Source organism: Astatotilapia calliptera, chromosome 1 (assembly GCF_900246225.1).
Source record: "Astatotilapia calliptera chromosome 1, fAstCal1.2, whole genome shotgun sequence".
NCBI classification, from domain to species: domain Eukaryota; kingdom Metazoa; phylum Chordata; class Actinopteri; order Cichliformes; family Cichlidae; genus Astatotilapia; species Astatotilapia calliptera.
The window spans coordinates 535,465-560,057 of record NC_039302.1 but is presented as its reverse complement, the minus strand read 5'-3'; the positions used below and the strand labels follow the sequence as shown (position 1 = coordinate 560,057).

At 42.4% G+C, this 24,593-nt stretch overlaps 1 protein-coding gene across 1 annotated transcript in view; it reads left to right on the top strand.

Annotated features, from left to right (window-relative positions):
* The window catches only part of lrrk1 (leucine-rich repeat kinase 1), an 88,445-nt gene that overhangs the window by 41,836 nt on the left and 22,016 nt on the right, over positions 1-24,593 (top strand). The window contains exons 14-29 of the mRNA XM_026182375.1: positions 441-553; positions 882-1,096; positions 1,475-1,639; positions 2,781-2,953; positions 3,127-3,247; positions 4,366-4,525; positions 6,636-6,814; positions 6,894-6,991; positions 7,512-7,683; positions 7,758-7,930; positions 8,483-8,622; positions 14,084-14,387; positions 18,262-18,428; positions 21,484-21,687; positions 21,785-21,924; positions 22,856-22,993. Of these exons, the coding sequence (XP_026038160.1) occupies positions 441-553; positions 882-1,096; positions 1,475-1,639; positions 2,781-2,953; positions 3,127-3,247; positions 4,366-4,525; positions 6,636-6,814; positions 6,894-6,991; positions 7,512-7,683; positions 7,758-7,930; positions 8,483-8,622; positions 14,084-14,387; positions 18,262-18,428; positions 21,484-21,687; positions 21,785-21,924; positions 22,856-22,993 (2,662 nt within the window). The remainder of the gene's footprint in view (positions 1-440; positions 554-881; positions 1,097-1,474; positions 1,640-2,780; positions 2,954-3,126; positions 3,248-4,365; positions 4,526-6,635; positions 6,815-6,893; positions 6,992-7,511; positions 7,684-7,757; positions 7,931-8,482; positions 8,623-14,083; positions 14,388-18,261; positions 18,429-21,483; positions 21,688-21,784; positions 21,925-22,855; positions 22,994-24,593) is intronic.

Here is a 24,593-nt window from a genome sequence, read left to right as displayed (position 1 = left end):
GCCCCTTGTCGCTGTTCAACTTGTAGCCAAGCATCTCACTGATCACTGCTGCCGTATTGTAGATCCTTCTCCTATCGCACTTGGGGCTATGTACCCAATCTCGGGTGGGGGTGATGATATCTCCCCCCTGACCTGGCGTCCTGACTCCTCCTTGCCGTAGCATTTGTGTTGCCCTCTTTTTGCTCCACACATGAATCCAGTTCTCCTCCTACAGCTGTTTCTAGTTGTTTCATCGAAACAGCAAATTTCTCAATGTCATTTATTCTGAAGAATGTTTTTTTCTATATATTTGGACTTTCACAGGGGGATTCAGTGGCCCATTAGGTTCTATCGTTGATGTTTCTCATCTATCTATCTACACATTTATATATGTATACATGTGTATATATATGTGTGTGTGTATATGACTAATCTGACTAATGTAGTTTCTCTGGAATCAGTAATCCTGGAATCCGGGAGCTTCCAACAGAGCTTGGTCAGCTCTCCAGTCTGTGGCAGCTGGACATCGAAGACCTCAACATTACTAATGTTCCACATGAAATAAGAAAAGAAGGTATTTCCACCTGCATTTTCTGTTCAATGACTGTGCCTAATCGAGGGGTTTGTATGTGCCGGCTTCTTTTTTTGGTTTTTTGTTTATAGTCTGTTGTTCATAACATTTATATTGGTTCTTACCTCATCATATATTGCCTTACAAACACATGCAAGGAGTAAAAATTCAAAATTACTTTTTTAAAAAATGTACATGAACAATTAAAAAAGTTAGCATAAGTTCTAAGCATTGCATTTAAAAGTAAATTGAAGTGTGCCTGGGTTTGTTACCAGCTGTTATTTCCTGTCATTGTGAGATGTGATCATATTCTCTAACGCTGGTATCGCAGGTCCTGCATCGGTCCTGGCTTTCCTCCGGGCACAGCTTCGAAAAGCAGAGCGTTGTAAACTGTTAAAGATGCTGGTGATTGGTCCACCACGGCAGGGCAAGTCAGCCCTCCTTGAGGCTCTGCAGACTGGCAAAGCCTCCCCCTTCACCCCAGCAGAATGTAGCATCTCCACCTCTGTCTGGGAGCTGGATAAACCTAGTGGAGGCAAGAACAAAGTGAGGGAAACAGACATTACGTAGTATTTATGCACGCACACACAGATATTTCTATTAATCATTTTATGACCCTTATATGGTCTAAATTTTAGAGATAAAAAAATCTACACATTGCACTGCAACTACTCGATTACACTCTTAAGCAAGGACAAACATCTCTCCACTCAAAGTCAGTTTGCATCTTTGTGGAGAAGGATTCATACTGTGCTATGATTAGCTTAAACACTACCATGAAAGAAAATCATTTCTGACATGACAAGAAATTCTTTGGACTGTTAAACCAAAGGGGTTGGGGTGGGTACAAAAATACATCATCACCTATTCTCAAATTCAGTTCATGCTTTAAAGTTGACCTAGCTCTCATTTTGCTGCCCACAGAAAGACTCTGTGATTTTCAATGTGTGGGACATTGGTGGTCAGGCCAGCATGTCCACAGTGAATCAGTGTTTCTTTACTGATAAGGCTTTGTATGTGGTCATCTGGAACCTTGCAATGGGAGAGGAAGCTGTGGCCAACCTGCAAACATGGCTGCTCAACATAGAGGTAATTTTTTTCTTTATTGCAATAGTGAGAGATATGACAATTCACACAGGATGTTTAGGCTGGAGGCGCATGAGGGAGATTTGTGTAAAAGTGTGGATGTCATAGAGCAGCAATATGTAGGAACATGTGTAATCTCTGCTGAGCATGGCGTGGAAGTCCAGAGGTCGAAATTAGATACCCCTCCGAGGGTAGCTGAGAATAACCAGACTAAGATTCTGTGGGACTTGCAGATCCAGATGGGCAAACTGGTGATGGCTAACCAACCGGACATAGTAGTAGTGGTGGACAAGCAGAGGAAGAAGGGTGTAGTAATAGATATAATAGCTATACCACGTGATAGCAACAGCAGGAAGAAGGAACATAAGGGCTGAGAGAGGAGCTCGAGAAGATGTAGAGGTGAAGGCAACCGTGGTAGTCGGCACACTCAGGGCCGTGACCTCCTAACTGGGCAAGTGGATCCCCTGGTGAGATCCTCCCCATTTTTATTTTCTAAAAGACTCAAGTCGTTGGGTATAAGAACCTGATGAGCTTTCTGTAATAAAAATATGTGTGTGGTAAGAGTGAGTGGAAGGTGTTCCGGTTTAAAGAAACAGAATTTTGTTCTTTGACTAAATAAACGAGCCACATGGCAGTCGTGTTAATGGAAAGAATGTTGCTTCCATCACTTCTGAAATTGTCTTTTGAAGGATAGTCTCTAATTAGGCTTCCTGGATTTTTTCTGTTTGTTTTTTTTGACCACAGTGAAATGTTTTCCAAGTTCTTTGTCTTTTGAGTTTTAGCTATAAAAAAGAAGAACAGAAACTTTACTCCAGACAGACGTGTCAGTCAATGTAAGTCTGTCAGACTAGTGACCCCAGCAACAGCAGAGCTGCGTATGGTGTGTTGATTCCAGGTTTAGTTAGAGCCCAAGATCTTTAACAAATGTATGTGGCTTGGTGCATGAATTGATCTTATATAATAAACTGACATCTACCATGAAAAAAAATCCAGTAGTAGTGATTATTGATATTAAACTAATAGAATAGATACACCTGTGACACATCGGTATTCATTCTCTGTTTTACAAATCAAATCTTCAGGTTATTTTGTCATTTTTATGCTGTCAGTTATTATGTCTTTGCTTGTGTGCTGTATGCTACAGGCTCGGGCCCCTAACTCTGCAGTGATTGTAGTGGGAACACATCTGGATCTTATTGATACCAAGTTTCGTACGGAGAGACTGGCGACACTGAGGGCTTACGTTTTGGCTCTGTGTCGATCCCCATCAGGGACTCGAGCTGCTGGTTACCCTGATATCACCTACAAACACTTGCAGTAAGTACACATTTAACTTTTCTATTGCTTATTAACATTCGACTTCCATGCCAATATTGTTTTTGCTCTGTTTACTTCGTGCAAATTACAGACCATCTTACAGATCATCTCTTTTCGGAGTATTTATTCTTTTGTGTGTTTGTATACGCGTGCGTGCTTTTCTTGGTTTTCAGTGAAGTGTCCTGTAAAACTCTGGAGGGATTTGATGGTCTAAAGATGCTGATCTACCAAGTGGTTCTCTCCATGAAAGATAACAGCAGCTTAGCCTGTGGTGGCAAACTGCTAGGCAGACTGGTAAGCAAGCTAATGGTAAATGGCCTGTATTTATATAGCGCTTTACATATCCAGTCATCCACCCATTCACACACACATCCACACACTGGTGATGGCAGCTACATTGTAGCCACAGCCACCCTGGGGCGCACTGACAGAGCGAGGCTGCCGGACACTGGCGCCACCGGGCCCTCTGACCACCACCAGCAGGCAACGGGTGAAGTGTCTTGCCCAAGGACCCAACGACCGAGACTGTCCGAGCCGGGGCTCGAACCGGCGCTCGAACCGGCAACCTTCCAATTACAAGGCGATCTCCCAACTCTTGAGCCACGATCGATTATAATCATGTACATGCAGAGACAGTGTTGCACTTTGACCCTTCAGAAATAGTGTTTGCTTTCTGTATAAATGTATAAAGTGTTTTTAAGAGTTATTTTAAATGACCTAGCAGTGGGAGACTGATATAGTAATCTTTATAACCATGTGTTTTGTCAGCAAACTCTATGCAGAAGTTTTAATTATTTATTCACTTATAATAAACATTATCTCCCAACCTTAAGCGCAAGTTCTTGTGAGTGCGATAACCGGTGAAGGAAGTCACCTAGAATTTTCAAATTGATACCATCGTTGTGTCTACTAAATGGTAAAATGGTAAATGGCCTGTATTTATATAGCGCTTTTCTAGTCCCTAAGGACCCCAAAGCGCTTTACATATCCAGTCATCCACCCATTCACGCACACATTCACACACACATTCACACACTGGTGATGGCAGCTACATTGTAGCCACAGCCACCCTGGGGCGCACTGACAGAGGCGAGGCTGCCGGACACTGGCGCCACCGGGCTCTCTGACCACCACCAGTAGGCAACGGGTGAAGTGTCTTGCCCAAGGACACAACGACCGAGACTGTCCAAGCCGGGGCTCGAACCGGCAACCTTCCGATTACAAGGCGAACGCCCAACTCTTGAGCCACGATCGCCCCAGGAGACTGAGGGGGTAGCACAGGTGGTGCCAGTATTGTATACTGTAAATACAGGCCTCTGTATAAACTTTTTATGACAATTTTAAAGTGATAGCATAGGGTTCTTATTTTACTTGAAAGCAAAGTAAATTTGTACCACTGTTGTCTCCTCCAGATTCCCAGAAGCTACCTGGCACTCCAGGAAATAGTCATAGCCGAGAAGGAGAGGCGACATTCCGAAGGAGAGGTCCAGTACCTAACTGATGCAAAGCTAAATGACATCATTGAACAAAACCCAGGAAGTGACATCAGAGATTACGAAGACCTGCAGACTGGTATTATGACAGCAAGCATTTGAAATGTGGAAATCATTTATGAAAATTCGTACATTTACATTCTTTATTTGGGACATTTTTCCATGTAATGTGATGAGCCAATACAGAGTCACCAGTCAGTGAGTGGGTGGAAGGTGTCTCCTTCAAAGCCATTGAATAAAGTCAGCCAACAACAGTGAACATAACAGCTGTGTACATTACCATATCAATGTTTTTGGTAACATCTCCTAACATTAAGTTGCCACTTAAAGAGATTCCAAAGAAGTACTCCGTTTTAATGTACAAAACAAAGCCTTATATATTTTTCTGTGTGCATAAAACTAGAGATAATCCAGTTTATTTACATGGACACTTTGCTGCCACAACATTGGAAACAACTTTATTTATTTGTTTATTGAACCTTTTGACAAATGTAAAAAATAGATTAAATATTTTTGCACATATGAGTTTAAATTTGTATCATATTTGTTACCGCCAGCATTTTTTACAATTGATTTCTTGTTTTAAGGAGCAGAAAAATGACAATGATCATGTAGAGGTCTCAAAAACTTGTATCAAATATGATACACATACAGGATTATGCATTTAAGCAAGTGTCTATGAGGACGCCTTTGCTTTTAGAGCAAACCTCCAGAATCAATTAGCTCCTCAGTCCTTGAGTTCATTTTCACTGCTTTGTTGGTTTAAGAAAAATATGATTGTTTGGAACTTGTAACTTAGAAACTATGATCCTTAAGTGTGGCGTATGTTGTCAACATATAGAAGTACTGTATAAAGCTTTGAAATGTCACATTTGACCTTTTCAAGGACCGTACGTTATTCAGAAAGTCAAAGTGAGAATAATGCTATGCATAGATGCACAGAAACAGTTTCTTACTGCCATTGTTTGTACATATTGTACATATTTGAACATATTGGGATGTAGGGAAGACTAAATGGAGATTCTTATTATACGTAGATTTTATTTGATATTTTTTACCTTGGTCAAACTTTCATTAATTCTACTGCCTTTGCTTTCATTGGCAACATTTAGGAAACTCAGTTCTATTTGGTTTTATTTATATCGTGCCAAATCACAACAGCAGTTGTCTCACTGTGCTTTATATGGTTACATAAAGACAACAATGCAGAGAAAATCCCCAACACTTGAGGACAAAGACCCAGACAGAGTTTTAATTTATTTTAAAGCCTGATGCTCAAAAACCTGTTTTATTTGTTCTCATCAGTCGTCCGCCTGGGCCTTACTTAGAATGTCTCAGACTTTTTATCTGATTTAGTGCTCAGCTAAGATGCTTTTAAGGTGATTTTAACATCCATGAACATACTAAAATGTTCAGTTTCTATCTCAATGTCAGAACAAGATCTAGAACGTGATTAAAGTGGGTGGATTGTGAGTCTTTACCAGTAGGCAATACAGAGCTTAGATGGAGCCGATGGGTGAGGGGATTAGCTCAGTACCAACTACCTGGAAACCTTCCAGGTGTCTTCCCTGCCTCTGCAGATAGAACAGCCACACCTGTTAACAGCAGCTCCGCTCTAGATCAGTGCACTTAGTAACTAGTTGGGTTCAATTTAGTGGTTTGGAAAACGGAGCCCCAAGGGTCTAATACTTTCAAACAGCTGGAGTAACCTGTGAGAGCTGTTCATACTAATGTAGATTTTCATGTTTTTACCCTTACTGTTAAAGTGTGCTCAACTCTTTGGCTGATTAATAAGCTGGAGTGGAAGATTGCTGCCCCTTGTGCTCACTTCTGTGTGTTGGTGGTCTGGGAGCAGACACAGTGTCTATGGGGATGTGGTTTGGGGGTGTTACTGGTTCACTATAAATATCACATTCAAGCTTGCATCCCAATATAATGTGACCTCTAATCTTATTTTTACATTTCACATCTGCCTCCTTTCAAGTTGACTCAACAGGTCTTTAAAGAAAGTCTTAAAGGGAGATTTAATGAGCTGCCTAGTTTGTTAGAGATACACTGTAGTATAACGTTATATAGCAGTCTAGGCAGAGGTTTCCACTCTAAATGCTGCTTATTTGTGAAGCATCACCACATCGATGTGTTATTTCTTCATTGTTTCTTTCTTTTTCTCCTTTCTTCCCGACAACCAGCGATCGGTTTCTTGATAGAAACTGGAACCTTGCTCCACTTTCCTGACACCAGCCATGGGCTTTGCACTCTCTACTTCCTATGTCCCGTGTGGCTGTCGGAATGCTTGGAGAGGATCGTACACCTCAAATCCTCTCGATATATAGCAAGAAATGGAGTGATCCAAACTGAAGACCTCAGGGTGAGACTTGCCTTTCTGTTGTTTTGTGTGTTGAAACTGGTGTTTTGAAGTCTTATCTATTGTGGTATCTGTTGTGCAGATGCTTTTGGTAGGAACAGGGTTCACACAGCAGACAGAGGAACAGTATTTCCAATTTCTGGCCAAGTTTGAGATTGCCCTGCCTGTGGCCAACAACAGGTAATTTCTTCTCTCTCTCTTTGCAGTAGTTACTCATTACAGGTCCTAAACAGCTCTGAGGAAACATTGTCAAATGGGCAGCAGGAGGATTGTATGATATACAACTTAAAATTATTATCCTCCTAGGACCTGCGTCCACATATGTGGACATCGGATTTTGGGTTGCCTAGACCAAAACACTAAATTTCGCTCTACAAGGGCCTGATATCCACTTACGAGGACGTCATACTACCACTGTCGTATCGTAATTTAAAGCTATTGTCCTCTTATGTGGATCTCATTTTTCTTCAAAACAAAAATCAGGTTAAAAAAAATCACATAATTCTTTGTTTTTACATTCATCAGGTTGCAACCAGAGAAATTAGAAAAGCTGCCATGAAGGAGTTCAGGTCTCAGGAGGTTAAAGGAAGATAAAGCAACTTGTGATGTGATTGACAAGTTGCTCCTCTATGAGAGTGCAGTGTGTCTCAGTACATTCTCATACACCGGGAATATTTGTTTTCCTTTTGACCTCTTACAGCTATCTGCTGCCCCATCTACTTCCCCCTAAGCCAGCCCTGGACATTCATGGCTTCCGCCAGCAGACCCACAACACCCTCAAACGCCTTTTCAAGATGAGCTTCGTTCCTGCTGGATTTTGGGAGCGTTTCATTGCCAGGATGCTTATAAGCCTCCAAGAAATGGACATGCAGGTAGTTTCTCTTCATTCTCCAATTTTAATTGAGAGTTTTTCACTTTCGTGGCCTAAAATGTTGCATCTATGCAGTCATTTGAAAGCAAAATAAAAAGCACCAGGAGCCGGCACAGCAGGAATTCTGTGATCTACAGCTTTACCGGATCACAACAGAGGAGCCGCTGTAGCACCTTTAGAGTCCGACGCAGCCAGACTATCTACTGGAAGGAAGGACTTCTCGTCACTTTCGATGGAGGTTACCTCAGGTAAGAGCTGGAGCCAGAAGATATGGTCATTCAAATATTCATTAGACAAATAATTAAGATTGGACGTACATGGTGGGAATTTTAAGGGCGTCGACCTTTTGCTGTAGTTTCTGAAATGATTCATTTGTAAACTCGGAAGTTCAAAGACAAATGTTTTATCAAATTTCTTTAACAATTACTGATATTATAGTCATCTCTATTATCATGCTTCTGTGTTATTGTCAATGTTCAGTGTTTTTTTTATTATTGTTATTTATAGCTGAGATTGTGTTCATATGTATCACAGTACGTCTGAGTGCTTTTAATAATCAAAGCAAGTGGAAAATAAGACTACACGCTGAAGGGATGTAAACATTTTCTGTTTAAAGAAACTCTGAAATGTGAGCCACTACTTTCATAAACATTGGCCTAAAATGGAGAATGTGCAAAGGACGAATATTCCAGCTTTGATGCTGATTTTGAGCAGTGAGACATGGAAAAGCCAGCGCCTCGTCTTCTCTGCTATTTGAATATCCTTTGAGTTGATGCAGATACTTGTTTATGTCTGTGCAGTGTGGAGTCATCGGATGTTAACTGGAAGAGGAAGAAGAGTGGAGGCATAAAAATTATCTGTCAGTCAGAGACCAGGGATTTCTCTGCTATGGCGTTCATCACAGACCATGTCAACTCTCTGATAGAGCAGTGGTTCCCAGGTCAGTACACTACGTGCTTTTTTGCAGTACCCTAGCAGAGCATCAGCTCACAGTATGTGAATCCCCTGTATCAAGCTGTACCTGGTAGCATTGAAAATACCCACTGAAAAAGGTCTGGGAGGTCTGGATTCACTTGGCTCGCTTGGGCACAGCCTGAGGAAATGATATGAATCCGCTTCCCCGTAGGCCCACCACTTGGGAAGGGCGGGGGCAGACATTAGGGTTGGGTATATTGTATGCTGGGTGGCAGACAAAGTTGAGGGTGGGGGTATGTTAACCATGCTCTAAGCTAATGGAGAAGGAATCTGAGCTAATATAGGAGGTGGAGCAATGCCACCTGGATATAGTTCAACTTTCTTTCACAGATATAGTATCATAGTAGACTGCTGTGGATCCAGTGTTAGTTGGGATACATCAAAGTGTGACTGGGTACATGAATGTTATAAAAGGGGTTTAGGTGGAGAATAAATATGCTGTATGAATGTATGTGATGGGTGAATGAGACGTGCTGTACGAGTTCTTTTATTTGCTTTTATCCAGGGGTCTTCAACCTGAAGTCAGTTATGGTAAATGGTAAATGGACTGTTTTTTTAGAGAGCTTTACTACTCTATTTGAGCACTCAGCTTTACACAACTTGGCTCATTCACTCATTCACACCCACTCATGAAACCTGAGTCTTCTAGTCTACATGTCGAAGTGTCTTTGGGCAAGACAGCAAAGTTGCCTTTGATGCATACATCGGGGTGTCAATTATTTTAGTCATCGAGCAGTCTATCAATTATTCCATAGATTAATCAAGTAATTGGATAAGAAACACTTTTGCCTTTTTCCGTCTATCCATCCATTCTCTTCCATTTATCCTTGTCATGGTCGCCGAGGGGCTGGAACCTATCGCAGCCACCATAAGGCAAGAGACCCTGCACAGGTCGCCAGTCTAACACATACAGGGAGTGCAGAATTATTAGGCAAGTTGTATCTTTGAGGAATAATTTTATTATTGAACAACAACCATGTTCTCAATGAACCCAAAAAACTCATTAATATCAAAGCTGAATGTTTTTGGAAGTAGTTTTTAGTTTGTTTTTAGTTTTAGCTGTTTTAGGGGGATATCTGTGTGCAGGTGACTATTACTGTGCATAATTATTAGGCAACTTAACAAAAAACAAATATATACCCATTTCAATGATTTATTTTTACCAGTGAAACCAATATAACATCTCCACATTCACAAATATACATTTCTGACATTCAAAAACAAAACAAAAACAAATCAGCGACCAATATAGCCACCTTTCTTTGCAAGGACACTCAAAAGCCTGCCATCCATGGATTCTGTCAGTGTTTTGATCTGTTCACCATCAACATTGCGTGCAGCAGCAACCACAGCCTCCCAGACACTGTTCAGAGAGGTGTACTGTTTTCCCTCCTTGTAAATCTCACATTTGATGATGGACCACAGGTTCTCAATGGGGTTCAGATCAGGTGAACAAGGTGGCCATGTCATTAGTTTTTCTTCTTTTATACCCTTTCTTGCAGCCACGCTGTGGAGTACTTGGACGCGTGTGATGGAGCATTGTCCTGCATGAAAATCATGTTTTTCTTGAAGGATGCAGACTTCTTCCTGTACCACTGCTTGAAGAAGGTGTCTTCCAGAAACTGGCAGTAGGACTGGGAGTTGAGCTTGACTCCATCCTCAACCCGAAAAGGCCCCACAAGCTCATCTTTGATGATACCAGCCCAAACCAGTACTCCACCTCCACCTTGCTGGCGTCTGAGTGGGACTGGAGCTCTCTGCCCTTTACCAATCCAGCCACGGGCCCATCCATCTGGCCCATCAAGACTCACTCTCATTTCATCAGTCCATAAAACCTTAGAAAAACCAGTCTTGAGATATTTCTTGGCCCAGTCTTGACGTTTCAGCTTGTGTGTCTTGTTCAGTGGTGGTCGTCTTTCAGCCTTTCTTACCTTGGCCATGTCTCTGAGTATTGCACACCTTGTGCTTTTGGGCACTCCAGTGATGTTGCAGCTCTGAAATATGGCCAAACTGGTGGCAAGTGGCATCTTGGCAGCTGCACGCTTGACTTTTCTCAGTTCATGGGCAGTTATTTTGCACCTTGGTTTTTCCACACGCTTCTTGTGACCCTGTTGACTATTTTGAATGAAACGCTTGATTGTTCGATGATCACGCTTCAGAAGCTTTGCAATTTTGAGACTGCTGCATCCCTCTGCAAGATATCTCACTATTTTTGACTTTTCTGAGCCTGTCAAGTCCTTCTTTTGACCCATTTTGCCAAAGGAAAGGACGTTGCCTAATAATTATGCACACCTGATATAGGGTGTTGGTGTCATTAGACCACACCCCTTCTCATTACAGAGATGCACATCACCTAATATGCTTAATTGGTAGTAGGCTTTCGAGCCTATACAGCTTTGGAGTAAGACAACATGCATGAAGAGGATGATGTGGACAAAATACTTATTTGACTAATAATTCTGCACTCCCTGTAGAGACAGACAACCACTCACACTCACATTCATGCAAACTCCACGCAGGAAGTCCCCGGCCAGGTGATGGAATCAAACTCAGGCAACAGTGCTAACTACTGTGCCACCGTGCTCCCCTTTTGTCTTTTTAAAGCGCCATAATAAATATTTAAAAGAGGAATGAGCTGTTCATTGGCTTCCATTTTAGAAACTGCAGTGACTGAAATTTTTACTGCATACTACATCTGTTCCCAAAAAATCTTTTATTGTATTCACGTGGCAAAATTTGTAATTTTAATTATAATGTTATATTTTCTTAAATATAGGCTTTCTGACATTAATAACAGGCAAGTTTTTGTGCTGCTGAAAACAAGACATTATGATGGTGTAGATGTTAATTAATATTAATAATGTCCAACCTAATAACTGTCAGTGGCTCAGTTTTACTGGCCCATGTGCATTATTGGCTTTTATTTTTTTATATTTTTAAATATTAATGCAATTTCATTGATCCAATATTTTATATTAATTCACTTTCAATCTGAAAATCTTACTAAAGCCTTGAAATGAACATGGTCTAGTCCATCTTATGTTCTGCTTAAGACTCAGCCCTGTTTGCTACACATATCGCTTCTATGTCAAATAGGACGGTTGCTGTCAGTATTCAGAAAGCTGTGTAATTTGAACATGGTCCATCTATCCATCCTCATCCGCTTTATCCGAGGCCGGGTCGCGGGGGCAGCAGCCCAAGCAGAGAAGCCCAGACCTCCCTCTCCCCAGCCACCTCCTCTAACTTATCCGGGGGAACGCCAAGGTGTTCCCAGGCCAGCCGAGAGATATAATCTCTCCAGCGTGTCCTGGGTCTGCCCTGGGGTCTCCTCCTGGTGGGACATGCCCGGAACACCTCACCCAGGAGGCGCCCAGGGGGCATCCTTAGATGCACGGACCACCTCAGCTGGCTCCTTTCAATGTGGAGGAGCAGCGGCTCTACTCTGAGCCCCTCCCGGATGGCTGAACTTCTCACCCTATCTCTAAGGGAGAGGCCAGCCACCCTTCGGCGGAAGCTCATTTCTGCCGCTTGTATCCACGATCTCGTTCTTTCGGTCACTACCCACAGCTCGTGGCCATAGGTGAGGGTAGGGACGTAGATTGACCGGTAAATTGAGAGCTTCGCTTTTACACTCAGCTCCCTCTTCACCACGACGGACCGGTGCAGCGTCCGCATTACTGCAGCCGCAGCACCAATCCGCCTGTCGATCTCCTGCTCCCTTCTCCCATCACTCGCGAACAAGACCCCGAGATACTTGAACTCCTCCACTTGGGGCAGGAACTCGTCCCTGACCCGGAGTGGGCACTCCACCCAGAACCATGGCCTCAGATTTGGAGGTGCTGATCCTCATTCCCGCTGCTTCACACTCGGCTGCGAACCGCTCCAGTGCGAGCTGGAGGCCCTCACCCGATGAAGCCAACAGAACCACATCATCTGCAAAAATCAGAGATGAGATTCTGAGGCCACCAAAGCGAAAGCCCTCCGCCACTTGGCTGCGCCTAGAAATCCTGTCCATAAAAATTATGAACAGAACCGGAGACTAAGGGCAGCCCTGGCGGAGCCCATCACCCACCGGGAACGAGTCCGACTTATTGCCGGCAATGCGAACCAAGCTCTTGCAACGGTCATATAGGGATCGAATGGCCCGTAGCAATGGGCCGAACACCCCATATTCCCGTAACACCTCCCACAGGACACCCCGAGGGACACGGTCGAATGCCTTCTCCAAGTCCACAAAACACATGTAGACTGGTTGGGCAAACTCCCATGCACCCTCAAGTATCCTCGAGAGGATAAAGAGCTGGTCCAGTGTTCCGCGACCAGGACGAAATTGTTCCTCCTGTATCCGAGGTTCGACTAGCGGACGAACTCTCCTTTCCAGCACCCTGGCATAGACTTTCCCAGGGAGGCTGAGGAGTGTGATCCCCCTGTAGTTTGAATACACCCTCCGGTCCCCCTTCTTAAAGATGGGGACCACCACCCTGGTCTGCCAGTCCAGGGGTACTGCCCCTGATCTCGACGCAACATTGTAGAGGCATGTCAACCAGGACAGCCCTACAACATTCAGAGCCTTCAGGAACTCTGGGCGGACCTCATCCACACCAGGGGCTCTGCCACCGAGGAGTTGTTTAACTGCCTCAGTGACCTCGCCCCTGGAAATTGGCGGGTCATCCCCCTCATCCCTCGGACTTTGAACATGGTATCAGATTAATTTAACAGTTCATCTGCATGTTTTAATCCAACTTCTGGAGGCTTACGGCAGACCTTTCACTATGTAAAACAAGCAGCGATGATGGAGCAGCTACAAAGTTTGCTTTCTTCACGTCAATGAATGAGTCACGCTCGCTTTTTCCCTGTAAAGTTTTTAGTGGTGAGCACAAGAACAGCGTTGCTTTTTTGGATGCTTGAAACATGTTTTCTTTATCTCAACGGGAGCTCACCATCTCAGTAACAGGTTCGCCTCTTTGCTCTTTGTCAGAACAGAGTGTTAGTGCCGCAGACTCCAGCTCCTCGTCAAACTGTGTGTGCCATGCTGATTGTCACTGGTTCTGCTGTGTTTTTCTTTTTCTTTCAAACTGGGAACTGCGTGGGCTTCATGTTGTCAAACTTTTCATTCATAGGCTGATCCTGAATATGTTTGTACATATGTACGTAATACGTTATCGCAAATGAAGATGAAAGGCTCGCATCTGCATGGTTTAACACATCGGTGTGCTACAGAGCCTTGTCTCAAGAATTTTTTGTAATCGAATTATTCAAATTACTTGTGTCAGTGCAGCCCCTTAAAGAGTAAAAGTGTTTTGTGAATCCATGTGTGAATGGATGAAAGTGCTTTCAGTACTCTGTGTTGTGCATCAACTCTGATTTTCAGCCCTCTGCTACATCTGTACATAAAGTGAACATACTTTTTTTTTACTTTCTTCTAGCTTTGACTGGCAGTGAAAGTGATGGGAGTCTTCTTGTAGAGCAGTATGCCCCTTGTTCTCTCTGTGCCTCCCTGGGCCAAAAGAATCAGGTTGAGTTCCCAGCCAATGAACACAGCAAGGATGGAGATGGTGTAAAATGTGAAGATGACAAAGGAAGAGAAGCAGGGGTCTATTATTTTAACATGGAGGACTGCGTACTGGCTGCAGTGGAGAAGGAACACATCGTGTGTCCTCTGCATCCTGATCAGCCAGTTCCTCTTCAAGAGCTGGTCCCAGAACTCTTCATGACTGACTTCCCTGCACGGTAAACTCTAAAATTTCATAGATTGTTTAGACTGAAACATATAAAATCTTACTCTGCTGGTTAATTGTGAGCTTGACTTTAAAGTTCCTCATCATTTAATTTCAAAGAAAAACATAGGCGTAAGGCAAGATAGCAGGACAGAAATCAAGGTCCGAGGGTAAAAGCCCTTCTTTAAGAAACTCTTAACTTTAATATGTTGTATGGTTAATATGTACACATAATAAATTATCATTTGTTTCTTTTTTTCTGGATGCCTTGTGAGCCAGATGTTTGATAGTAGTTTTGCATTATATAGTGTAGAATTCAAACCATATTTTGCTGGAGACACTAGAGAAAAACAACAAGAAAGTTGATTTTATTATTTTCTAAGTTATAATTAGAATACCACCTAGAAACTCCAGCATTTGAATGGAAATAGCATTTTCTTCGTTTTTGTGATTATAAAGTGCTTGTAGTAAAATGTTCTACATGCTTTATTTTGCATTATAGTGAAATATGACTATACACCATTCAGAAATTGTCACTAGTTGCCTTTTGCTATATGAAGTCGTTTTATTATTACACTAATTGCAAGTGGGTTCTGCAGCAGGAAACGAATCACAACACACCAACACACTACCTCTAAATAGCTTAAGAAAAACAAAATGAACACTTTGGAGTGTCCTTGTCAAAGTCCTGACCTGAGTCTGATTGAGATGCTGTAGTATGACCTTCATGCTTGAAAACCTGTCAGTTTATCGCAAATGCTTGATTGGAGTTGTTTGTTCTAACAGTGGCCCAACAAGTTATTAGGTTTAGGGGGCAATCATTTTTTCACACAGGGCATATAGGTTTTTCTGCATGCAACATTGAAGCAGCTCAGAGCCTAAGAATTTCACTCATGTGCCATTGTTACTTATATATGACAAATAAACGAACAGGGCAACAGCTAGTGGTGCAAGCAGTGGGATTGTCTGGAAAGACAAGGCTTGTCATCACTGGAAACTATCTCAATGCAGAGAGCTATCGAGATGAGATTTTGGAATACGTGGCAATCCTATGGCACCACAGTCTGGAATCAAACTCCATCTTCCACGATGACAGCGTTCAACCAAGCAGAGCAAGTTTTATTAGAGACTACTACCAGAATTTGGGAGTGGAAAGGATGGAATGGCCTGCCTGCAGACATGACCTCAACCCCATTTAAAACTTGTAGGATCAGCCTGGGTGTGCTTGCTGTTCATACAGAGTGACCAACAACACCACACTGGCTGACTTGTGACAAATGCTGGTTGAATAATGGGATACCAGGTTGCTGTGGCCGTGTGGTTTTTCTATGTGCTACCTGAGGCGCCTGTTTGAGGCGCCTGCCCTCCCTGGGGCCAGCTCCCCCACTGACCCCAGTAAGCACCCCCACACTCCGCAACCCGCCAGGGAAAGGGGGCCCAGGCCCATCCGGACCGGGGCCCAGTTCAGCAGCGCCGCCCGGCCCCACAGAGCCCGGGACAGCCCACCCGACCCCACCACAGAGAAAACTGCACCCACCCCATCCACTCATCTTCCAGACTACACAAGACAATAGACGCCCAGGCTGAGATCTTCCTCCACCTCTCCTGTATCTCCCCCTCCTGCAGAGTGAGTTCCTGAAGAGAGGAGACCTCCTGCAAGATGTAACAACCTCCCCCACCAGTTGAAGAGCCCCCCAAGTGGCTCGATGCACCGGCGGCACCCTGCGCCAGGACTGGGCCCCCATACGCCCACCCGCCCACAACCCCGGCAACACACCAACCAGGACCCAAGCCCCCAAGGCCCAGCCAGGGCCCCAGCCCAGAGCCGGAGCGCCCCCAGAACCCCACGCCCATTCCGGACCCACCCAGGGGCAGCCAGGCTACCAGGTCAGTAACCCACGTCTGTCAGCACAGACCCTCCCCTAGCCCCGCTGCACGCAGCCGCGAGGAAACAGTCACCTAAGAGCCAACAGAGCCCTTAACAGGCCATGACCGCAACCCCGGGTTGAGCCCTCCAAGGAAGATGCTCCTGGGGAACCCCCCGACGCCCCAAGCCTGTCCCTACCCCCACACCAATCACAACAGCGAAGGTGGGACTAAACTATGTTTGAGCTGATAAATGGTAGGTTGAAATCTCTAGATTATTGCGAAGTGCTTGTTCTACATCTAGCCTTGGCTAGACACCCTAGACACCCTCTTAGACATCCTGAGATAAATTGAAGCCTGTTGGCTAAGAAGTAGTGCTGAAAGTTAGGCAGTTCTAGTCCTCCTTTATCCTTGGTCCTTTGTAGTGTTTTTAAGCTTATACGTGGGGGTTTATTTTTCCAAAGGAATTTGGACATACATGAATCTAGAGATCTGAACCAATCTTGTGGCGGTTTAGTTGGGATCATTGAGAATAAATAATTTATTTTTGGTAAAACCATCATTTTTATAGCGGCAACCCTTCCCATGAGTGATATGGGTAGACATTTCCATCTAGCCAGATCATCTTCTACCTTCTTTAAAAGTGGGATATGGTTTAATTTAGTTAGATCTGCAAGCTTGGGAGAAACATTAATACCTAAATATTTTATATTTCCCGATTGCAGTGGTGTAGAAGAGGAATTATGGAGGGAGCAATTAATCGGTAGGACTGTAGATTTTGACCAGTTAATTGAGTAATCTGATATTCTTGCAAAAGAGTTTATCAATTCAATCACCCCAGAGATATTGGTTTGTGAGTTTTGGAGAAAAAGTAACACATCATCTGCATAAAGGCTGATTTTATGTTCTATATTCTTGCATTTTATGCCCTTAATTACTGAATTCTGTCTAATTGCTGCTGCTAGTGGTTCAATAAAAATTGCAAACAGTGAAGGGGAGAGTGGGCATCCCTGCCTGGTGCCCCTCAGGAGACAGAAGCTGGAGGATTTTTGGTCATTTGTTCTAACACAAGCTGTTGGGGAATTATATAATATTTTTAACCAGTTTATGAAAGAGGATCCAAAACCAAATTTGTGTAAAGTTGCAAATAGAAATTTCCAGTTAACTCTGTCAAACGCTTTTTCTGCATCTAAAGAAAATATTGTAGTTTCAAGGTTTTTACTGCATGAGTAGTCTATCAAATGAAGTAATCTACGTGTATTTGTTGATGAGTGCCTACCTTTTATGAAACCAGTCTGGTCAGGATGAATTAAGAGGGGGGTTATTTTCTCTAATCTCTTTGAGAGAGCTTTGCAGATTATTTTAAGGTCTACATTTACATATCCAAAGAAAATAGTTGGTAGAGTGAAAAGAAAGAAAACACAAATAGATCAAAAACAGTGTTAAAGTACAGGGTAAATGATGATCACACAAAGAAATGAATCGAAAGCCATCAGAACACAAAGATAGCAATCTGGTAAAGGACCTCTAATGCAGAGCACATCAATTATACGTATTCATACTTGTGAACTGTCAGTACACTATCGTCTGATTGCTTAAAATATTTTAAGCAATGAAGTGTCACATGTGTATTGAAATGTGCATTTGTAATAATACTGTTGTTAATAACAATAATTCTTCTCTGTAGTACTTTTCATGATGTCTTTCCATTATAACTCTAACATGATGTAACTGCACATATACTAAATGGATATATAGCTGTTATGTTTTTTACCCCCAAAGTGAGCACTGTCCTCAAAAATCCATTATTGTTTTGGTTTCATTTACTTTGTTTCCCAATTCTGTGTAAGGACTAAGGTAGGCTCAATGTGACATGAGACATGAGACTGATTATCCAGGTGAGACAGTGTACAAGCAAATGTCAGGTTTGGGACTTGATGATTAACAATTGTGCGTGTGTGTGTGTGTGTGCGTGTGCGTGTGTGTGTGCGTGTGCGTGTGTGTGCGTGTGTGTGTGTTAGGCTCTTTTTGGAGAAGTCCCAGCTGGAGTATTCTGAGGAGGAAAATGACATCCTTGGCCAGGGTGGCAGTGGGACCATTATCTATCGAGCCCGATATAGTAACCAGCCAGTAGCTATCAAACGCTTCCACTTCAAGAAGTGTCAACACCAGGCAATCAGCGAGACAGGTAGAGAAGCATTTCAGAGTTTTGAGTATATAGATTTTAACAAAATAAAAACATCTGAAATCTTACACTGAATATTTGGAAAGCAGATGATGGAAAATATTGCTGGACACCCCATGACATGATCCTGTCACAATACTTCACTCACGATAAAATGTTTTTGCCATTTTTAACACATTGTTTTGCTTCAAAATGGGATTTTCATGCATTCCAACACTATCACTAAAACCTGGTATTAGTGTTGGCATGAGACAGTTTTCTATCAGGCTGATGTCAGTCTGCAGCTGAATGGGCTGGTAAGTTGGCAATTACATGCAATTTTCTTCTGATAATACAGTAATTATCTGTGATCATTTCAGAGACAGAAGTTCACATTTAACTATTAAATTTGCACTCAGCAGCATACTTGCTTTATGGGAATGTAATCAAAATACAAACAGCTGACACCCAGTTAGTTGAGTAGGGATGGGTATCGTTTAGGTTTTATCCGATACCGGTACCAAACCGGTACTTTTGAAACAGTGCCGGTGCTCGAACCGGTGCTTAAAGAATGGAGAACACAAAATTGGTCCAAAAACCTCTCATGTTCAGCTGGTTTTTTGTAAAAAGATAACAATGTTAGCCTTTTCTGCAGCTATGGGGCATATATGGCATCACTCTTGGCTGGAAGCAGTGCTTAAACAATGGAAAAAGACACAAACTTTGTCCTAAACCTCTCATGTTTAACTGTTTTCCACTTTTTCTTTGGTCATTTTAGCCTTTTTGGCCAGGGTGAAGGGAGTATCTGCCATCAAACAAGAAGACAGCCGCATGTAGCTATGATGATGTTTGCTAGTTCACCTTACATGCATTAATGTAATAACGTGGTTAGCCTACTCAACGTAATTTACACACGAACAACATTAAGCTACTCACGCAGAGAAGAACGGCTGCTGCTGCATCATCATCCTCATCATTCCTGCTACACTGGCAGGGCTAGGGGCCAGGACTCTCCTCTTCGTGTTTTTGGGGGATGTTGCTCCGGGTCGATAACAGGCAACCCACCCGCAGTAGATGTGCTCGGTGTGAGGTCTCGCAGCAAGCTATCAAATACGGCGCATTTCTGGGCTTTTAAAAAAAACGCTATGCGTCGCCAGGTGTTTCATCGGATTCGAGGTGTTACCTCCTTTGACAGTATCACAGTATCAGCTTAAAGCACTTGTTGCTGCTGAGTTTGCATCTTTTGCTGTGAAGTACAGCCAGACTTTTGACCGCTTCACCTTGGACATTTTTAATCTGTAGCTCTGCTCTAAAAGAACGTACGTACCTGGCCCCGCCTACTATCCTCGGAAACGTAAAATGATTGGCTAGAATCTAAAGTGTATCACAGGTCAGGAAAAAAAAGCACCGAAATGTGCGCTGCTTTTCGGTCTGGTTACTACCGTTTATGTCAGAACCGTACCGGTACCCATCCTTATAGTTGAGTCACTTTGAGTTATGCTAATTCAAAAAAACTCATAGAGATTGATCATGTTTGCCACCTGTCTGCCTTCTGTACAGAGCAGCTGTTTCATTTACCATTTAAATATGATCAACCTATCTCTAGTAACTGGCTATATACAACAGGCCCTTGAAGCTGGCGTAGTTTAGTGTACATGTATAAATGTGTATGTATACGTGGATGGTATATCTTAAGCTTCTCGTACTCCATCTTTCTGATGTTGCTACCACTTGGTATAACTGTATCTGTCACTGTGGTAGATCCCAGTGTTGCTCTTGTGCTTAGAGCTCTTTCCTGTGTTGCCATGATTAGTGCCTCTGTTCTGTCTTTCAGTCTCGCTTTGTCGCTGAGGGGCTTCAGGCCTATGTAGAATAACACTGGGGATATGCCATGTTTTTGGAAAATCTTGCTCTAGTGTACAGTGTTGTTTGCCACGTCCCCACTGAGTTCTTGATGAAGGCTCTCACGATTCTGTTGATCTTGTACAGTTCTTAGCATTCCAGGATCCATGTGTGAGGCACTGAGTTATAGGCTTTCTTTCATTCACTCATGGCTGTCCCATTGAAAATGACTGCTCTATCTACCAGTAGCTGGCATTTCCCCCTCTGGTCTTTATGCCAATTTTCTTCTGGGCCCTGTTCATGTTTTAAACCATGCTTGTTCATCTTAACCCTTATGATGTCTAACAGGAGTTTTCATGTTGTGCTGAGGCAGGTTATTTTCCAGTAATTAGATGGTACCAGTCCCTTTTGGGGATCCTTGGGGAAGAAGAAACTGTCCAGCCTTCAGTTGGGTGTTCTAGATGTGTCTCATCCATTAGCAGCTGGTTCATTTGTACTGCCAGACGCTCATGGAGTACAGTTAACTTCTTTAGCCAGTAGGTGTGACTCATGTCAGGCTGTGGTGCTGTCCTGCCATTCATGCTTGAGACTCTTTCCTGGATGTCTGCTACTCTGATGGGTACTGAATCCTGTTCAGGTCTCCCATATGCTTTTCCACCATTGCTTTTTTCCCTCCAGCCTTGGTGGGGTTGTTCACACCTTGTTCCCCTGCCACTACGAGCAGGAACTAGTGAAGAAAACTCTGATTTGTTCTCCTGGCTTCTGTTTCTTCAAATGGCTGTAAGTATTTGCTTGGCAGTTTCCAATGCCTCAGGATTAGGCAGCTTGCTGTATATCTTAGGCATCAGTTTCCTCATCAGGCATTTCTGCAGCTCCAATAGTTGGTTTCCCTCTGTGCCTAATCTCTTTCTCCATGGAGGGTACTGCTCTTGGTGGAGCCAAGCATTTCAGTGATCACTACCATGATCTACCATGGTGTAGATCAGCTGGTTGGTTTCAGTGATGGTAGGGATTCACATCTCGTAGTAGGACATCACGTGTCTGGGTAATCGGCCACGGAGGGACCAGGTTTCCTTGCTAGCCACGATCAGCTGCTCTCACCCTCAATGCTTTCAGCTGGATATTGGCTTTCTCTATTTTACCGTACTATTTAGTCATTTGACAAAATGTAAATTGCCAGTAAATGTAAATCAATTAACTTTGATGGTCCCTTGTCTTTCTGTCTTCATTGTCTTAGACACCATGGTGAAACACCTCCAGTCTGCAAATGCCTATCGGAGTTTTGCTGAGTTTCGCCAGGAATCCAGTACATTGCACTCTCTCCAGCATCCCTGCATTGTCTCGCTAGTGGGCATCAGCATTCATCCACTCTGCTTCGCCCTACAGTTAGCCCCCTTGGGTAGCCTCAACACAGTGTTGGAGGAAAAGCACAAAGGCAAAAGTACACAGTGATCTGCACCTTCTGATTTGCCATTTGAAGTTGATTTTAAAACTTGCTCGATATTACTGAGATCTGAAAATATATCTTGTCTTTCTAGGCTTCAAGTACATGCCGCTTGGACACATGCTAACCTTCAAAGTAGCCTATCAGATTGCAGCAGGACTGGGATACCTTCACAGAAAGAGCATCATCTTCTGTGACCTCAAATCTGATAACATTCTGGTGTGGTCTCTGGAGGTCTGCAAAATGTTGTGTTTTTTAAGCATTCTAATTTACATGGTGTATCAAAAAGATTCATCCAAGTAATTTTTTTCTTTTTATCATTTTTTAAAAATCAGAATTAAGATGAGCTCTATAAATTCTATAAAGGCTCCTCTTGTTTCTGTGTTTCTCATTTCTTTTAGTGTTATTTCAGCTATTACATTATATGTGTTGTGTAACAATGTCTAAGCTGACAGGCAGGAGAAAAAGAAAAAAGGAAGGATGGCGAAAACACAATAAAAGGGTATCGTAGAAATGGAAAAGTACGACATATCACCAACTGCTGCACCTGTAAGAACAAAGCCTAAAACATTCCACACCTGCAACACTAAAACATGAAAATGCGCCGACACACAAATCAACAACTTCTTGTGGTGCGTGTGCGTCTGTGTATGCGTCATGAAATTTACTTAATAATGAGGGTGGGAAGCCGCAGATCCACGAGATTGAATTAGCCAATCAGCCAGTTTCAACAAGCTGTAATTCTGCAAGTATTCACAGGTAACGATCGTAACACGGACTGTTAGAAAGAGGGATTAGTGAGCTTCACGTGGTTGTGGGTCAGTTTTATAACAACAGCTGGTGTAGGACAGCGTATGTCATGAGCCCGTCAACATTGTGTGTATTGTAAAGCTTTATATTCAGCCATGTATTTAAAAAATTTTAACTGCAAGCTTCTATGTCCATTACTTTAGAAATATGTAGCATTTTGAAATCAGACAATTCTTTTTGATACACCTGTTTTTGAAAGTGAAAGTTCTGAGCTAATTTATTTGCTCTCCCTTTATTAAAAATACTGTAAATAGAAAGCAAAACAGTAATTTCATGTTAAAAAACCAAAACAAAAAGAGAAAGCCTGTTTCTGTCATTTCATTTGGCTTTTTAATTCACTGATAACTTCTTCCAGGTGCAGGACACGGTCAATGTTAAACTGTCTGACTATGGGATCTCTCGACAATCCTTCCATGAGGGGGCTTTGGGAGTTGAAGGCACACCGGGCTACCAGGCTCCTGAGATCCGACCAGGCATCGTGTATGATGAGAAGGTATCTGCTTTTTTTTTTTTAACCCACATTAGAAAAGTTTGTAACATTTTTTGGACTTTTGTGTGGTTTTGTTTTATGTTTTGTTTTTTTAAACCATTTTTTTTAAAATGATGAGAATAAACATATCATCTCTATATAAACGGATATGTTGATATCCTGAATTTCCACATATACGTGTATGACCTGTACACAGCACCTATACATAGCACTGACCAATCATGTTTGAGCAGGCTTTGCAAGTAGAAAAAAACCAAGTGGAGAGTTAACAAGGAAAACATTAGTTGAAATGCTTCAAATCCAAGTGGTAATCGTCTGACAACAATGTGAGAGGCGAGATTTCAACTTTTCCGAAAATAACCTAGCATTTTCAAATTTCAAATCAAAAAGACCTTGATTTTTAAAAAGTCAAACTGGAGACGACCAAACTAAACTCCAGATTAGTTATACAGTCTGTATAACTTAATAAAACTTTTGAATTATTTTTATAAGCATAAATTAACTAAACAGTGCAATTTCTAAATAAATTGTGGAAGGTTTGTTGCTATTGGTGGACTCTGTAACTTGGCCATGGTGCATTTAAAACGTTGGAGGTAACCTGTTAAAGTGAGATGGCTCAAAAACACATGAGCAACTATATTAATAGGCCACAAGTGTACTGTACCTGTGATACCAGCTACACTGTACCTAATAGAATTGCTTAAACTTGTGACCTCCAACATACAGGGGTGAGATAAGAGCATGCTCTCTATTCATATGAAATGGCACTTCATCACCCGAAAATGCCAAATATTTCAGGAATGGTAAGAAATGCTTAATTACTGCTGAATTGAAAACATTTGAGCTGGTTGTTATGAGGTAGGAACGGTCTATCTACGACAAACGTGGTGAGACTAACTAGCTACCGAAGAAGAGGAAAAATGTTAGAAGTTATTAACAGACAGGAGGTAAAATGTGTATTGAATGCATCACTACTTTTCCAAGTAAATATAATTCTAAAGGTGTTATTGACATGAAACTGTAACCAGATCAGTAACAACATTTAGACAAGTCAGTGACTGGGAGATATACTCTGGTCAGATCAAAATAAAATTGAACTCTTTGGATACCGTGATGCACACCATGTTTGTAGGTCACAAGCTCTAATGTTTCACGTGTCTGAGCGAACACACAAACTGAGCGATCCCTTGGACCACTGTGAGCGACAGCAGACGTGAGCACTGTGGTCACGCCAGCATCCAAGCTACATGTTTATTAAAGTAATCAAATTACAGCATTTACATTTATGTTAGACGACTTTTAATGAACTGCTTTAGCTCACTTACAATGAAAATGTTAAAAAGTCTTGTTCGTGCCCTGTGTGGTATGTTAACACTATTGGAAGGAAAAATAACTTGAACTCCAATTTTGAAAACAAAACTTTATTTATTTATTTATTTTAACTCTCTGTTAGCAAAATAAAGTATATAATGACCAATATTGGGCAAATAATTATATAATTACTCCTTCAAAAAAATTAACATAAAGTTCTAAATAAATTCTAACTGCATTTAGGACGTTTTTTACTGACTTTGTCTCTTCCACGATGTTATTTCTCTCGCCA